Source organism: Macaca mulatta, chromosome 6 (assembly GCF_049350105.2).
Source record: "Macaca mulatta isolate MMU2019108-1 chromosome 6, T2T-MMU8v2.0, whole genome shotgun sequence".
NCBI lineage: Eukaryota > Metazoa > Chordata > Mammalia > Primates > Cercopithecidae > Macaca > Macaca mulatta.
Genome location: NC_133411.1, coordinates 168316287 through 168328940, shown reverse-complemented (window position 1 = coordinate 168328940; position 12654 = coordinate 168316287). Strand labels below are relative to the sequence as shown.

The 12654-nt window shown below is 47.5% G+C and overlaps 2 protein-coding genes across 5 annotated transcripts in view; one reads left to right on the top strand and one right to left on the bottom strand.

Moving 5' to 3' along the window:
- RNF145 (ring finger protein 145) overlaps positions 1-12654 on the top strand; it is a 347885-nt gene that overhangs the window by 61598 nt on the left and 273633 nt on the right. The gene's annotated exons all lie outside the window — the stretch shown is intronic.
- Positions 1-12654, bottom strand: part of LOC106999016 (uncharacterized) — a 252474-nt gene that overhangs the window by 141873 nt on the left and 97947 nt on the right. For 3 of the 4 annotated variants that reach the window (XR_013394981.1, XR_013394983.1, XM_077937409.1), the window contains one exon: positions 8361-8434. The exons of the other annotated variant lie outside the window; for it this stretch is intronic. Coding sequence is in view for 1 of the 3 variants with exons in the window: in XM_077937409.1 (XP_077793535.1) it covers positions 8361-8434 (74 nt within the window). In the remaining 2 variants the exon portion in view is untranslated. The remainder of the gene's footprint in view (positions 1-8360; positions 8435-12654) is intronic. 4 annotated transcript variants of the gene reach the window in all.

The window sequence follows — 12654 nt, the reverse complement described above, 5'->3', positions numbered from 1 at the left end:
AGACTGTAGCACCTGAAGAAGTAAGAATCTGTGAGAGCACGTCCCCCAGGCACCTGTGCCACTTCCGGTCCAATCAGCCATTCCACCCCTGGCTTCCCTAAGCTGCCTCTTACAATCAGTTCCCGTAATTTGCTGAGGCGAGCTTGAGCAACTTTCTATTACTTGCCTAGGGGCATAACATTTCTAAGCTATTAACCAATGTGCTCTTTACTCTAGAATTTCCTTATACCCCTGGGCTGCTCCCCTTTTTGTGTTCAGCCCAGAAGTCTGCCTTCATTCTCTCATGGAAGAGTTCACATAAAAGAAAGCAAAGGAGGACCAAAAAAAAAAGGAGGATCATTAACCAGAAGTTAATGATCAACTTTGAGCTTCAAGAGCTTAAGCATAGGCAAATAGGAAGGCTTCATGCACATACAACATATTTGAGAGAATATGAGTGGAGTAAAGGTAAGGCATCCTATTCCCAGAATAGAAAGATGTCTCTAGGCTGGAGAGTAAGGGGGCAGGGAGAATAGAGATCAATTAGGACCTAATTTGTAGGACTCAAGGACAAGGTGGAAAAGTGTCTAGAGATGGCTCAGGCTCTGCTTGAGTCAGCACTGTCCTTCCATATAGCCCAGGAGCTATGCAGAGAACTGGAGACACACCAGGGTCCATTCGACTGAGCACCATGTTTCCTGAGCTAAGGCACCTGGGAAAATCCCCCTCCCATGGGAGCCAGCACCTCACCACTGACTGCAGAAGTGATGTCCATCAGACTCTGGTACTTTCTTCAGTCCACTCTGAGTCACCCACCTTCTGTGGCACCCACCGACCAGAGTGACCAGTTCAGCAAGCACCATACATAGCATCACCGTACATAGTAGCAGGATCAAGTGATGTGGCCACTTAGAGAACTTGTAGTTCAGCAAGAAATGAGACTTGATAAAAATGTCATTTTATCTTTGTGGGCAAGCTGAGAAAATGAGAGTGAGACGGCAGCACATTTGGGGGAATTGGGAACCATCCGAACAACCAATGTGCTTGAAGCCTGATTCAGTATACCAGGATCTACTTTGAGAGCAATCTCTGTCCTCAGCTCTGTCCTCTGTCCTCAGTTCTGTCCTCTGTCCTCAGTTCTGTCCTATTCAGGTGGCAGCTCATCAAAGTAGAGGCCATTTCCTGACTCAGCAGAAAAGAGAGTCACGATCAACTGCAAGGTGTGCCACAGCTCAGACGTGGCACCTGGCACACGCTCCTGCCATTTGCTTTCTCTGCCCTCGACCACAGCACCCTGCCACACCTCTTTTCCTCCTGCTCATGGACCACCCAGAAGTCACTCTATGGCTTACGTTTTGTGTTGCGAGTACCAGTAAGCCACTCAAATGGACTTCAGAAAAAAAGGAAAGGTATATCAAAAGGATACAGGGTATCTCCGAGAAGCCTGGAGAGGAGCTCATCTGGATTCTTTCCTAGGCACACTACCATGATGAGAAAAATCTAATAAACTAGACAATTCTGTAGTTGGATTTTTAAAAACTCCAACTGCACCAATCCTAGATGGGAAGGAATGCAGCTTGATGCTAGCACATGTGATAAAAACACTTAGGATTTTGACTGCCAGCTCAGAATGAGTCAACAATGTGATGTGACTGCCAAAAAAGCCAGTGTAATCTTGGGCTGCACTAAACAGAGAGCAGTGATGGTGTGGCCTTCAGTTCAGAGAATCATGTATCAATGCCCAGTGAACAGAGAAGGGCGGCCAAGGAGGACTCAGAATCATGCCCTACGGGGGAAAAAAATGGGAGTACCTGGGATATTGCTGTCTGGCTTCCTTTTCAGGAATTGGTGGGAATGTTCCAGACCTAGGGTCTAGGGTTAGACTGCCTGAATTGAAATCCCAACCCAGCTACTTATTAGCTTTTTCCTACATGCCAAGAATGAAATATTTGTTCCTCATCACTACTTCTGAAGAAATGCCATCTTCATCCCTATCATACAGGTGAGAAAACTGAGGCACAGAGAGGTTTAGTAGCTTGCCAAAGGTCACACTGCAAGCAAATTGAAGAACTAGGCTTCGAACGCAAGGAGAGTGTACTTTCTTTGTTCTTCCCCTAAGCAGCAATACAACCTTGAATCTTGTCACTTCTCACTATACTTCAGTTAGCCGTAGAGCTACATGACCAAGTACCCCAAAGCATAGAGGCTTCAAGCAAAAACACTCATTTGTTCACAGATCTGCAATCTGGGCAGGACTTGGTGGGGACAGCTCATCTCTGCTCTAGCGGCATCAGCTGGGGCGGCTCAAAGGTGGGGTTGGAAGCCTCACTCATGCTTCATTTGGTACCAAACATCTGGAGGCTGGAACAGCAGAGGATCCTTGGACATCACTCTCTGTGGAGTCTCTCCACATGCTGTCTCCAGCACAGCACCTGCAGGGTAGCCAGACATTTCACATGTTGGCTTGTGGCTCCCTGGCATACGTCCTGAGACAGACTGAGAGAGACAGGTAGATGCTTTCATGTCCTAGCCTCAGAAGTCACATCGTGTGACTTCTATCATATCCTTAGTACGATCGGAATAACCACAGTGCCTGCCTGCGAGGATGAATTGAGACAATGCAGGTAAAATGCTTAGCACATTGTCTGGAAGCTGGTGAGGATTCTATAAATGTCAGCTGTTGTTATTTAAAAAGTGGCTCAAAAAAGACATCTTAAAAAGACTAATCTGCCACTACTACCAAAAATACACGTCACGCACCCTTAAGTCCAGCAAATACCTTTTGTCCACTGGTGTCTTTCCTTGCCCCGTGTAGTCAGACACTGCAGCTCGCTGCTCTGGGAGGTCACACCCCACCCTCTCATCCCATCCCTCTGATAAACAAGGCCGGTACTTGGAACTGCCTGGGTTGTGCTTCCCAGGAGGGGTACCTTGGCTGACTCAGCTGTGAAGGCATTCAGTGACTCATCAAGTATCAAAAATTGATTAAATGTCCTCACGTCTTGGGAAGGGAGCAAATGCCCAGGAGACCCAAGATCCTCTCTTACCCCAGGACCCCAGTGGTTCCTCCAAGAGGAAAACATGGGCTTGAAGATTAACTGGGCCTTCATATGAGTGGAGGTGTTAGTCATTCTGGGCACACACACATCTCCAGCATTAGTAAGAAGTGTTGCCAGCTCCCTTCTGAATATTCAAACTCATGGCTAGTCCCCCTCCCGCATCCATTCCCATGGCTTCAATTACCATCCTAAATGAGTCCTAAATCCATATCTCCAACCCAGAATTATTTCCGGAGCTTGAGACCTGCCCTACTCAGATATCCCAAAGGGCCCTGAAACTCAGCACGCCCCCCTAATGTTGGACTCATCTCCTTTCCCTCACCCAGACCACGACTCTCAGTGAAGATTTCCATGGTGCACCCAGTGGCCCAAACCAGAAATCCAGCTCACCTTGACACTCCGCTGCCCTGCCCCCCAGGAGTGACCCATCACAGGTCCTGCAGTTTCCACCTCCTAATCTCCCTCTGCCAAGAGTTTTCTTAGACAACATCCTCGTAGCTTCTGAACCCAACGCTATCCTTCTCCAATTTTCCCCTCACTGCTGTAAGATCTCTGCCAAGTGCAAACATGAGCATCACCCCTCTGTGTAAGACTCTTCAGTGACTCCCCCTTGCCTTCCAGATAAAGTCCATCTTTCTTAACATGGTTCCAAGGCCTTGCTTGATCCAGCAACTATGCATCCATTACAGGCTGAATTGTGTCCCATAAAATTCATACAGTGAAGCCCCAGCCTCCAGTAATTTAGAACATGACTGTATTTGGAGATAGAGTCTTTAATGAGGTAATTAAGTGAAAATGAGGTCATGTTTGGGGGCCCTTAATTCAATATGCCTGACGTCTTTACACAAAAAGGAGATAAGGACACAGACTTGCACAGAGGGACGCCCGTGTGAAGACAAGGAGGAAAATGGCCATTACCACCCAAGGAGAGAGGCCTCAGGAGAAACCAACCCAGCCAACACCTGGATCTCAAACTTCCTGCCTCCAGAATGATGAGAACATAAATTTCTGTTGTTTTAACCACCCAGTCGGTGGTGCTTTGCTCTGGCAGCCCTAGCAGAGATGCTAGAGAGATACTCCTTCACCTCCCTAAACCACCCAGGTTATGACACTCTAGCTGTGTGCTCAATGCCCTCTCCACTCCAGGCCGGCCCCACTCTCATCTGGGCATCTACGCTGTTCCCACGACTCCTCACCCAGTCAACTCCTTCCTCCATGAAGCCATCCCTGACCTTGATACTTAAGAATCTCCTAAGATACCCCCTTCCTTCCCCTCTCAGAGCCCCGTGTTATGACTACCCATTTACTCTGTGTCAACACCAGACTGTGTGCTACATGAGGACAGGGACCATGTGTATCTTGCTCACACCTGTGCCTAGAACAGTGTCTGGTGCCTAAAAGGTGCTCAATAAATTCTTTTGGATGACTGGCAATTAATGAAAATAAATCAAATAATTCAAAGTGGATCATATTTACTATCTTTTTAAAAAATGAAGTTCAAAAATATCTTAATAGAGATTCCCAAAATTCCCTTTTGAGGGTTTAAGTTTACAAAGCAAAGCCACTCTCTCATAAATTTGTGTTTCTTTGGCCACTAGAGACTTTGAAATGAGGGGATGTTTATGGGCCCTCAACAGAAGGCAGCTGATTCAAATTTAGTTCAGGCGCCAAGACCACGCTTTAACATGTAACAACACGGTGAGCTGAAGTCACACTCTGGGTCCTTATCTTTGTTTCAGGAAAACTGAGCCCCAGAATTCCTGGCCCTCCCAGAACTCCTTCACTGGGAGTCAGGAAAAGGCCCGACTGCTTCCACAACAGACAGCAAGAAGCGCTGCACCTCTACAGGCAACCCGTGGCACAGGGACACATGTTCATTTCGGTCTGTTTAAAAAAATCGATGCATAATGATTGTGCATATTTATGGGGTACAGTGTGATGTTTTGATACATGTGTGCGTGTGTAATAATCAGCTCAGGGTAAATAGTATACCCATCCCCGCCAGCATCTATGGCTCCTTTGTAGCGAGAACATTCAAAATTCTCACTTCTAACTATTTTGACGTATAAAACACCTTATTGTTGACGTAGTCACCCTACTGTGTGATAGGACACCAGAACATTCTGGTCTTCACCGACACCTGCTCCTGGAAGTGCTGCTCCCATCCCCACCTTATGAGAATGGGCCCAGGCTTCTGGGTACAAACCACCTCCTTTACCCCATCGGCTGAGAGAGCACTGATGCTGTGAGGAGCCGAGAGAAACTTCACTCTCATGTCATTTTGGCTCCAAGCATGCCCCGCTGAGGTGTTGGAGCTTTGCCTGCAGTTTACCCCTGAGGAGTGAATCTGGATTCTCTAAATTAAGACCCATTCGTTTATGAGAAAAAGAACCAAATTCTAGCTCCTTTTGGAGTGAGAATGATGGTCCATTCCAAACAAATCCCACCCACCTGACCTCCCAGCCCCTTCCCTGGTTTGTTTCCATCCATGTCACTTTTCCCCATCACCAAACTTAGGTATTTGATTTATGTGCTCGTCGATTGTTCCTCTTCCCCAATGCCCGTCATCACCAGTCCAGCGAGGGGGCTCTATGAGGGTAAGGATTTACTCTGTTCTGTACCCTGCTATTTCTCTGATGCCTAGCACATTCCTTGGTACATAATAGGTTCCCCACGTGTGTCTGTTGAGTTAATGATATGAATAAGTGAATGAATGAATAAATGTACATACTCCCTTCCTTCCTCCAAAAACACATGCAGATGAGTTTCCACTCTCATCACTACCTTGGTGATTCCCCTTCATTCCACGGCAAGGGATCCCCTCTGGGGCGCTTTATACCTTACCTTTCTCCGAACAGGATTTCTGTGTGTGTGCCAACATCAGCATCTGGTCCATCTGTGGATATTGCCTGGGGCCCTAGAAATGTCCCTCTAGGGCCAAGGCAGTTTCTGGCCATAGAATGAAACCAGCCATGACTCCATTGATTCTAAAACCCACATAAATAGAACTACCAGTGGCCTGGGGTCCTTGTCCCCTGCAGGCAGAAGTTCTCAGGTAACAAGATCCTGAGGCCAGGACTTTGGCTATGGTGGTGGTGGGGACACCCGGGGTCCACCAGCAACTGAGGCCTTGGGACAGACTGGAGGAGAGGTGGTGGTCTGGAGATTCTGAGGGTAGCTGGATGTGGGGCAGCAGGGAGGGTCAGGATCTGGCCTCCTGTTTTGGCTCCACCAGCCCTGGTAAACCATTCAGAGCTCCTGAGCCTCACCTATGACCAGCTGCCTTGTGGAGCCATTAGGAGAAACAGGACGGGCTTCGCAAGAGCCCAGCTCTTCATGTGTTCCCCACTCTTTTCCCCAAGAGAGGGAAACAGCACTGCAGTGAGCAGCCCAGGCTGGGACTGAATCCTCCCCCTACCACTTGCTCACCATGTGACCTCCCACAGGTTTCTAAACCAACCTCATGCCTCAATATTGTTTAAGGGTCTGGCACATGGTTAATGAACAGTTATTATGAAATGTAAAAGAATGCAAGAGAGTAATCTGATCCCAAGGTGGGAGTGAGAAGAAGGCTGGGTGTTGTGCAAAGGTAGATTCTTACTGTTGGTGTCTTAGAACTTGAACATTGTCCTGTCCCCACTATTCTTCCCTCTACATTTCCAGGTGGGGAGCATATTGGTGTGCAAACCTCTGGCATGGCTGGGCTGCTGGCCCTGGGATCCCCCCAGAAGCTGCAGGTACTAAAGCCTTTCTCTTAGTTGTGACTGAGTTGAGATCCATATGTGCTCTCTGCCCTATGGAAGTGGAGTCAGAGAGATGGCAGTTTAAATGACAGCCCTGCCACTTGTAGGGCTGTGTGACCTTGGCCAAATCGGTTACCCTCTCTGTGCCTCATTTTCCTAATGTGCAAAACGCAAATAATGATAGGTAACACCCACCTCATATGGTGGCACATTACTGGATACATCCACATCCCCAAAGCAAACCCCATGCTCTCCAGTGTGCTTGTCTTTGCATTTGGTGGTTCCTCTAATACTCTCTTCCCTCCTTATCTCTGCCTGCCAGAACCCAGGCTAATCCTCAGAGCCCTGCTCAAATGACCCTGCTTCTGGGAAGTGTTTCCAAGTGTTTCTATCATGTGCGGCCTCCTCTTCCTTCCAGTATCCTGGACATACAATCTTTCTATGGAAGTCACCCTGGCACGGGGTGAATGATACACATACGTTATTGCTAGCCCCCTTCTTGACCATAAGCGTTGGAATCAGATCTGGGTTTGACTCCAGCTTTGCCACTTAATAGCTGTGTGACCTCAGGTTACTCAAGTTCTCTGATCCTGTTTCCCCATCTGTAAAAAAGATGTAACAAAACACCTACCTCATAAGGTTTGTGGCAAAGATTAAGGGAGGTGATGCCTATAAAACCTTCAGCACAATGCTTAGCACATCATATGTGCTCAATAGGAGTTATTATCATTGTAATGATTATTAGCACTAAGTAGGTGTTGAGTCTGAAAGGCTTTCACTTGAAATTCATTCCTTAGGGGCCCCTCCAGTTCAGAGAACTTCTAAAATGCACATCTTGGGGTCAGTGATAGCCCCAGGGAGGGGCAACTAGTGAATTCACAGTGAAGACTTAGCTGCTCTTTTGACATCAGAACTTTTGGTGCTTAATGGAAGAGCAGAGAAGAGAAGACAAAGAAACAGGAGCCTGAAAGGAGTTCCAAGGAGACCCACATGTTCTGTGTTTAAACCTCAGGACAAACTTTCTATGTCACCATCGATGACTCCGAGATTCAGAAGAATTAAGTGACCTACTCAAGGCCACACAACCAGTGGAGACATACCCAGGTCGCTTTTGCTCTAGGGGTCACGGAGAGAAGAGGTGGTAGGTGGAGGAAGGGGAGAGAATGCTCATCCACCAAGAGGACGTACTCCCATGACACAGCAGGAAAAGCAATCTGTGGAAATGTGTGGTCTTATTTATGGAAAATTAATTCAGCATACAACTTCATCATAATACCATTTCTCGAAACATTAACTCCCATCAATGTTGTAAAAATCTGGGAAGTTACAAAATGTCTTTTTCTAAAACTTCCTGTTATCTATAAACATCCACATTTCAAGCCAACCAAGATTTCCCTCCTCTCCCCTTTGCCCTGTTGGTTTTAAGTCTACAAAGGTCTGGAGTGGCCCCATGTGTTAATGGGGCTTGAGAAAGGTTCTCATCAGCCTGCAAGCCCAGGGGAAAGCAAAGCTCACTTTAACTGCTCTGTAAATTAGAGTCTCCCTTTTTGGTTTAAATCCACGGCCACAGATGTCTTACCTTCACCAGTCCTAGAAACGGTGGTGAAGAATTCTTCTTTCTCTTGTCCGATATCGCCCTCTAGTGATCCAACTCTACTTGAAAAATAGAATGAATCCATGAAATAGCCAAATGACCCCTTCACTCCCTGACCGGTTCACCCACTCACCTAGCCAGCCTTCCCACCACTCATTTCTCATCATTGGTTGTGGGCCTATTAGGCACCAATCAACATGGATTCCGGGATGCCCTAGGTGTTGAATGATTCACCTGCAAAACCTGAGAGTCTGGAGAAAATGGCCCTCATCTGGAATCCCAGCTCTGCCTCTTAAAGCCCCAAAGACCCTCGGAGTGGGAGTTAGTTCACCAAGCTGGACCTGTTTCCTCACCATGGAATGGAAATATCGACTTCTCCATCTTCAAAATACACAATATTACATGCATATCTTCTTAATCTTATCTTTTTTATTATTTGTAGAAATGGGGGTGGGGTCTTACTAGGTTATGATGCCCAGGCTGGTCTCAAACTCCTGAGCTCAAGCGATCCTCCCACCTTGGTCTCCCAAAGTGCTGGGATTACAGGCATGAACCACTGCACCTAACCTTACCTTTATTTTATTTTCACCACCAGCTCCTGGAGCACTTAGATTTTTTGTCACAAAGAAAAAGCAGAGAAGCACTGGGCGCAGTGGCTCACGTCTGTAATCCCAGCACTTTGGGAGGCCAAGGAGGGCAGATCATGAGGTAAGGAGTTGGAGACCAGTCTGATCAACATGGTGAAACACTATTGCTACTAAAAATACAAAAATTAACTGGGTGTGGTGGCACGCCTCTGTAATCCCAGCTACTCAGGAGGCTGAGGCAGGAGTATGGCGTGAACCCGGGAGGCGGAGCTTGCAGTGAGCCGAGATCGCACCACTGCACTGCAGCCTGGGGGATAGAGCGAGACTCCGTCTCAAAAAAACAAAACAAAAAACAAAAAAAAAAAGAAAAAGCAGAGAAGCTACTAGGTAAGCTCAGAAGCCTTAGGTTCAAATCCTGGTTCTGCCAGTTACCTACTTTGTTACCTTGGCAAATTACTTAACCTCTCTCTGTCTCTTTTTTCCTGTCTGTAAAATGAACAGGATTGAGAATAGTTTAGGTTTGCAAACTTTGGTATAAGCAAAATTCCCTGGGGAGCTTACTAACAGGACAGACCCTCCTTCCCAAATTTAACAATCCGGAAAATCTGAAAATGGCCCTGGGCCTTCTGAGCAGCTAACAAGCTGCCTAACAACGCGCAGCAGCCACTGAGAGCAAGTGTGATTGAGCCAGTGCACTGGTCCTCAAACTTGGCTGCACATAGAAATCAGCTGGGCAGCTTGAAAATGCTGCTGGCCCCTCACACACCCCCACTAGATCCTGACATAACTAGTCCAAAGTAAAGCCTGGCATTGAGATTTTTAAGAATTGCTGGGGCAATTCCCCTGTGCAGCCAGGGCTGAAACCCCATTTCCTTAGCCCGATGCCAAAAAAACATAATAAATGTTGAAAGAAGTCCTACCAATACATCCACATCATGACTCAAATACTATGCTTTTACTCAACATCAACAACAAAATAGTAAGCCTCTATCAGGTGCCAGGCACTGAAGATAGAGCCATCATCAAGCCAAAACAAAGACAGAAAGCTCTGTGCTCAGGGAGATGGCAACAATGCTGCAGGCCAATTTGTCATTTTGCACTGGGCCCCTAAAATTATGTAGCCATCCCAGTGAGCTGGGGCTGATACCACAGACGGCCTTCCAGCTCACAGCGAGAACTCTTTCTCTCTTTGAGATGGGAAGGATTACAACTCCCACAGTTTTCTGTCTTGGAAAAGAAGAGATTTAGAGATGCCACTGCAGCTTTCAGAAAAGTTACTGTCTGATGATAAGATTTCAGGCAGGGAGACCTGGGTGAGAGGAGACATATGTGAGGCAGTGGGACCGGTCCTGACTCACCGCATCCCTTATGTCTGTCAAGTCCCCTCTGAGTAAGACTGAGCAGGAGATGAACAACCACGGCCAGAAGCTGGTGGTTCCTGCTTCCTCCCCTCCCCCACCTGCTGTCCTTCAGCATGCAGCCTCCTCCCATCCCAGACTCAGTGGCCAGCTGCTTCCAGCTGTAGAGGCGAAAATACTTACTCACAATCACGATTTGGGCTTTGCACCTGCTCCCTTTGCTGGGGCTGAGGCTAATTCCAAGGCCAGGGATGTAGAGGGTGGAAGGGAAACCCTTTTGGATTACTGTAGCTACTCAGTCAACCCCCAGCTGCTCATTAGCACCTATGAACGAGGCCCAGGAAACCTGGTGAAATCTTGTTAAGTTGCTGAGAGCGCGCGGAAGGAGGGAGGATAGAGACCTCTCCTGGTTGTTCAACCGAAAATAAATGCCTCCATCACTCTCTCTCCCCTTGACCCTGCATTATCTTTATTCATAGCACCTACTGCAAGCTGACATTTTACTCTGCTTGTTCACTTCTGGTGGTCTTCCTAAAGATGAAAGATGGGTTAGGTGAGCTTACAGGACCCTTTCCCACAGAGTCAAATGGTCTTCTCCATCCCCACCCAGGAAGGGGAAGGGCAGGGACCTCTCTGCAGCCCCCAAATGGGGCATCAAATAAGACCACAAAACAGCAGCCCAGGCCCAGTCATCGGATCTGTCCTGTTTGGTCTGCAGAGGTGTTGTTGTTATTGTTTGTTTGGTTGGTTGGTTTTTGGTTTTCTGCAAATGGCATGATTCCACGTTTAAAACCCAGGACGAGCAACCTCTCTGGAAAAGCTGGATAGTGACGGTGGGTGCCACATCCTCACACAGCACCAGCTGCTTGTTTCTGAGGTGCTGCTGCTCTTTAACTGGGCTGGGCTCTTCGAGACCCCATCCCCTCTGGGCTGCCCAGTTCTTTTTCTTTCCATTTCCTGCCCAGCCCTGAAGGCCTGGATTGCACACCCCTCCCCACCCTGTCCTGCTGGGTTTGCTCCTTCTCCCAGGCCTGGGGGCGTCTGTGTCCCCTCCTAGTGGTGGAGCTCAGGTTGCGCTGGGCAGCATAATTTGCCTGGTGGACCAAGCACCAGCTTCACCATCCCCACCGGTAGCTGCCAGCCTCCCCGACCTCAGAGCCACAGCCCCGATCAGCCAAGGTCACCTGGGAGTTGCCCGGCATCTCTCTTATGCCACCACATGGTGAGCCAAGGAGTTTATTCCTTTCTCTCCTTCCCTGTGCGGTTTCTAAGAATTTGGCCATGAGAGTGATTTTATTCAGGTCACCAACAGCCCCACCTTTTGCTCAGCCTGATAGATATAAACCCCCAGCCATTACTGTCTCTGGTCCACCCTTCATTTCCCAACCCCGCCCCCCTTAAATATTTCTCAACCAATCTCATTTCTTTTCATTTTTCTCTGTGGCCTTAATCCTCCAGCCCTGCAAATCTACTCAACTATCTCTGGCACGCAGCCTGTTTCTTCTTATTATTAATAAGACTGAGAATAATGGATAATAAATAAGACCTTGCTATCAAAGACTCTCACGCCATCGACCCAGAGCCTCACAATTGGTGACATGCAGAGTGTAAGTGACTTGCCTATGATCAGCAGCTAGTTAGTGGCCGAGCCAAGTCAGGAATCTATTTTAAGTGGTATTACTTATGGCTTATCAGGAAATTATCATTTTTAAAAATAAGCCAGTGAAAAAGACAGCTGAGATTTTAAAGTATGCTTTCATTACATTTCAAGGGCAAGATTTATTCCACTCCTTAGTATTGTAATTAAACTAAATGAAGTAAGATTTGGTATTATATTTGCCTTTCCAACAACCTTTTGGAGACACCTGCATTGCTCTACAAAAGGAAAGCCATCTGCTCATGTATTCATTGCATTAAATACCCACTCACTCACTCAGTCCACAATTATGTGTTGCCTTCCTACTGCGTGCCAGGCCCTGGGCTCAATTCAAGACACACAGTGGTGAGCAAAACAGGTTTGCCCCTGCCCCCGTGTGCTTACAGTCTAGTGATAAAGTCAGGTGTTAAACTAAGATGTGCACCAAGAATGTATCACCAGAAACATGCTAAGTGCCAGGAAGGAGAGGCACAGGGGCTCTGGTAGCCTCTAAGAAAGGAATCAACCTGGTCCAGAAGTTCAGGAAGGACTTCCTGGGGAAGTAGCCACAGCCCCAGGAGACAAGAAGAAATGAACACAGGGAAGAGGACAGAGAAGGGAGTGTGTAGGGGAGGTAACAGAATGTGCAGCACCAAGCACAGTGCCATCGGGGAACTGAGAGTCACTGGGAAAGTATT